Source organism: Asparagus officinalis, unplaced genomic scaffold (genome assembly GCF_001876935.1).
Source record: "Asparagus officinalis unplaced genomic scaffold, Aspof.V1 AsparagusV1_Un554, whole genome shotgun sequence".
NCBI classification, from domain to species: Eukaryota; Viridiplantae; Streptophyta; class Magnoliopsida; order Asparagales; family Asparagaceae; genus Asparagus; species Asparagus officinalis.
In genome coordinates, this window is record NW_017972817.1 from 122,759 (window position 1) to 127,867 (window position 5,109).

The 5,109-nt window shown below is 33.8% G+C and overlaps 1 protein-coding gene across 1 annotated transcript; it reads right to left on the reverse strand.

Annotated features, from left to right (window-relative positions):
- Positions 1–2,415: 2,415 nt before the first annotated feature.
- LOC109827928 (F-box protein At5g49610-like) lies at positions 2,416–3,873 on the reverse strand. Its single transcript, XM_020394952.1, has 2 exons — positions 3,770–3,873; positions 2,416–3,696 (listed from the first exon to the last, which is right to left on the reverse strand). The coding sequence occupies exons 1-2, from the start codon at positions 3,860–3,862 to the stop codon at positions 2,593–2,595; spliced, it is 1,197 nt and encodes a 398-aa protein (XP_020250541.1). The 5' UTR covers positions 3,863–3,873; the 3' UTR covers positions 2,416–2,592.
- Between the last annotated feature and the right edge of the window lie 1,236 nt (positions 3,874–5,109).

Below are 5,109 nucleotides of genomic sequence, written 5' to 3' on the forward strand. Positions count from 1 at the left end.
CAATCATGATATTTAATAACATGCAATGCACGTGTATCTCACCTAGTTTAACAAAAGGAGAGAGAGAGAGAGAGAGAGAGAGAGAGAGAGAGAGAGAGAGAGGCGGAGAGATCTGCTCTTGATTGATCTGGTTGGGTGTAAAATATATTTTCTTAAATTTTAACAGAATATTAATTATTTCCATTTCTTTTTCCTCCATGAGATTTTTTATGCGGTGGAATTAAAAAAATTATTTTCTACTATGGAAATTACTCATCATTCTTCATGTGCATGATAGAAATTTTAGGAAAACAACACAGATTATCTACTGAATATCAACACCTTAATGAAAAGTTTTAACAGATGAAATATGTTATTTTGTGCCTTTTAATATCTTTTATATTATTTTTTCCCATCAAAGGTTTTGTTTAGGTTGATACATAGAAAAGTCAAAAATTTTGTTGATTAACTATAACAGAGAAGTTATTTTTTATCAAAGATAGTTTTCTTCATGATTTAATATATATGTATATATGTGTATATATAACTGGAATCTCTTCGTGATCATATCAAATTTTTAGCTCGTACATTGTCATCAACTTATCTATGCATCAGCTTCCTTCTCTGCCCAAAGATATACCATCACACTTGTATTTGTGAGATGCTAAAGAGATTAAATGAATTATTTTTTGTGTTATTCTTCTTTTGTATGAATATTTATAGGGCATTCAACTTTATAGATTCAACCTTTGTAACTCTATAATTGATCCCGCTTTTTGGTTTCATTTTAGGGATTATTGTTAGCTATTTGTATATAACCACTTTTTATCCTAATGAAATGATTTGTTTCCGTTTCTGGATGGTATTTGCTTACCATGGATTAGTAACCTGTTCATATACATGCTCATAAATTTAATTTAAAAACAGATAATCAATATTTTTATTTAAAGCCATCCTTTGCACGAGTCTAAAGACTAGTATATCATGAAAGAAAATAAAATCATATTATTTCTTTCTGATAAGACATTGCTTCCAGATTTAACATTGTATTTGGATGATTATGATATATTCTAAATACAATTTATCATATTCCCTAGTAACTGAGGGGTCTATGTGACGGCTATCCTTTCTCTTGAAAGAAATAAATAAATCACAATCATCCACTAGAGGATAAATATTTTAAGTTGGATTCTTTATAATATAGCATTTATATCCAAAAAGGATTTTAACATGAAAACCACTTAAAGTTTTACTTAAATTGATTGATACTCATCATCTTCTTCTTCTTTTCTTTTTTCTTTTTTACAGAAACCATCTAAACTTGCTTACACATTTGCAATGTCACACTTTTTTAAATCATTTGTTAAACAAAGTCACGGTTCCTATTTTACCATCAACCATCTTTTCTTCTCTCGATGTCCTTTCTCTCCTTCCCTCTCCCTCCTCTCCCTATTATCACCTCCTCTCTATCCTTGAACTTGATGACTAGTCCCAAAGAAACTTTCCCTTCAATTGCCTTGAGTTGACTAGGGTGATGTTTGAGGGGGAGAGTTGAAGGAAGAAGGAAGAAGGAAGAAGATGTAGGATGTGAGGTTGGTTTATTTGGGGTGGGGGGGGGGTGTGGCGGGGATGATTGGGTGCGAAAGAGGAGAAAAGAGCTGATGATATTTGTGAAATTCTACTAAGTTATTAGCAGAATTGGTTAGAATGTATGATATTGCAAATATGTAAACAAAGTTTAGATAGTTTCTGTCTAAATACAAGAAGAGTAAATGTGATAAGTATCAATTTGAGTAAAAGTTAACGTGCTTTCCATGTAAAAGCACAAAAAAAAATGTAAGGGAAAATTTGCAAAATAGACCGTTTTTAAAGTAATTAGCAAAATAGACTGTTTTTTGGCAAAAGAGGTCGATTTTGAAAAAGGGTTCAGAAAACATACGGGACTACTAGTCCCGTATGCTTTGTTAACAAACAGAAAATATACGGGACTAGTAGTCCCTTATATTTTCTGAGTGAGATTAAACATACGGGACTAGTAGTTCCATATGTTTTCTGAACCTTTTTTCAAAATCGACCTCTTTTGCCAAAAAACGGTCTATTTTGCTAATTACTTTTAAAAACGGTCTATTTCGCTAATTACTTTATAAAAACGGTCTATTTTGCAAATTTTCCCAAAATGTAAACGTCTACCAGGTGCATGTTTAAACCCAGGAGCAATCATCATTATCGAAGAAACCTATATGGTAGATATCATGACTTATTTATAAAACCACTAAAAAAAAACTATTCCTCAAGTCAATGAATTCACGACGATCTCTGCACATAGTCTGCAAAATTCTAATTTTACATAATACTGATGAATGTCAAGGTCTTAAAAATGAGTGGTTCCATCAAAATAGATAAGTTATTCCAATACATATGAAGTTCATGAAGTAGCAAATTCTATAAATATAAGTACTGGAAGTATAATGTAAACCAATACATGCAATCTTGTAAAATTCTTTCGTACCTGTGCCAACAATTAATAATAAATAAACAGTGTTCATTCTTCCTTTGTATTATATATATCTGTACTATAATAGATAAAATCCTCGAGATGCATATTACTCACTTTCACGCTTCTTCATACGTCTTTTGAGATAGCTTCAACAGCTTCTTCGGGGAAATAAGGCTTCCTTTATGAACAGCAAAATCTCTACCCAACTCTCTTCCTATTTTCAATAGGTTAAAGGCTTTATTAAAACGATACTTTGAATTAACATATTCTTTTTCCTCTTCACAGGACTCCAAGATAAATTTGCTATCTATACTTTCTGTAATGTGTAAACCTGTGGAGTCGCTGGTATCGACTTTATACTCTTTGACCCATGTGTTACTCAAATAATCTTTCATGACCCATATCTCAAAGCATTTTTCCACTGTGTTACTGAATTCAATGCAAAGACTCCCACTAGACTCCTTCAGACGGCGTATATGAGAGGATGGAGGATGGAGGATAGGTATGATTGATCCAAACTTTTCGTCTTTGAGATTGAATCGGAAAACACCTAATTTTTGTTGATGATCACTTCCAATCCAGTGTAGCGCTCCATGGAGTAGAATTGGATTATGATCGTAACAAATTCCGAAAGGAGTTTCACCGAGGCATCTCCATTGTGCAGTGCCCACTGTAAAGATCTCACAATGAAATCGACTTTTCGAATGAGAAAATAATCTAACTATCTTGTATTTCCCCGTACTCATGTCTATTCCTAGACCAACACGCTCATGTTCGCTTTCAAAGCCTTTTTGACGTCCATAGTTCTTGCGAATTCTCCGAAGTTCCCGAGTCATAGGATTTAATAAGTACATATCAGATTTGGTATACCAGGAATAAGCACAAGTCAAACCATCAACAAAATTTGATAGCTTATAATACCTTCTCCAGAGCTTAGGACTGAAGGAAATCTTCGTATCCTTTTCTCCGTCTCTGATACTAGAATCATACAGCTTCAGCCTTATTTCTTCATTAAAAACATGTTTAAATATAATCATGTAGCTTGAAGATCTCTGGTGCAGTGATTTCAACAAACTAAGGTCTTGAGTTAAGGAAAGCCAATGCTTGCAAACACATCGGAGTTTTGCAATAGATTTGGTAGGTAGTCTTGATAGTATATCAACCATGATGTCAAGTGGCAGTAGAAACCATGAGCAACAAGCTTCAGCTTTTGTTTCAATCTGCTCACACAAATATTTTAATTTTATACAATAAATATCATAATCAACTTCTCACATGAGAAAAGATAATTACCTGCATACTATTCTTGTTCTTTCGTGTGATTCTCCGTTTCTTGCTGGGGCCACCTCCTTCTTGAGATTGATTGACGCTCTCACTGTTTTCCATCTCTGATAGGGTTCTTGAGTATATGCAGTTTTCCATCGTCAATATATATATATATATATTTTTAATTAGGAGAAACAAACAAAGAAAGAAAGGTTGTGGGAGTTATTTTTGGCAAAGAATAATATAGAAAAAATAATTTAATAGATTGAAGATCTAATTTAATAGATTTTATTTTACAAAAATAATTCTAAGGCTTTTTAAACTATTAATCCAAATATAGTTCTACGGTTTCTTAGCTGTGTACCCCAAAAGCTAATCCGTTTACAATCTGTTCTTCAATTCTGACGGTTTGTCAATTTACCTAATATATCAAACATTTCACATAAAAAAACACAGAGGGTATGCAGTTGCGTTTTTCATATTTTCTGTTAAATTTAAAGGTATTAGTAAATAAGAAATACTCAATTTATATAGGCTTGCAAGATGATTAACCAAAACCTTAATTGATAAACATCAAATATTTCCAATTTGAACGTTTTTCCTATTAATAAAAATATCTCTTTCAAATTATAACTGTATTATATTAAGAAATATTAAAAATAACTTCCTTACATCCATGTAAATTATACCCAATTCCATTTTTGTTTAATACATATCAAAATCATTTATAATAAAATAGACAGTTGTTATGAAAGTGCTTATCATAATTGGTTTGTTCTTTGCACTTATAGAGCAATCATCTTATCAAAGAAGTGTGTGTGTGTATATACATATGATGGATATCATGACTTAAACTTACAAAAAATATGTTACTACTGTTAGGATGTTAATAACAAACTCTTATTTGTTACTAATGTTTATTTGAGATAATATAGTACATGTGAAAACAGATATATGAAGGTTACGAGGTGAAAATCAACATTTATGCTTATTTTAACCTTGCAACTAGGGCTGTCCATTTGGCCTGCTGGCCCGGTGCCCGACCCGGGCTCTATTTTAACCTTGCAACTAGGGCTGTCCATTTGGCCTGCTGGCCCGGTGCCCGACCCGGGCTCGGGTTTTGCCCGGAAACCCGGGCCAGATAGGGTTCTGGGCTCGGGTACGGGCCGCCTCGTTGACGCCCTGCTCGGCATGAACGTAAAACGGTCGGTCTAAGTTTCCGGGCCGGGGCGGTGCCCGGCCCGGATGCAACGATCACATAATGTGATCGTTGAAGGCAAATGCCCGGCCCGGCCCGGCATTAACGATCACTTTTGTGACCATTAATGGCCACAACGATTAAATTTTGACCGTTGTGGCCGGGCCAG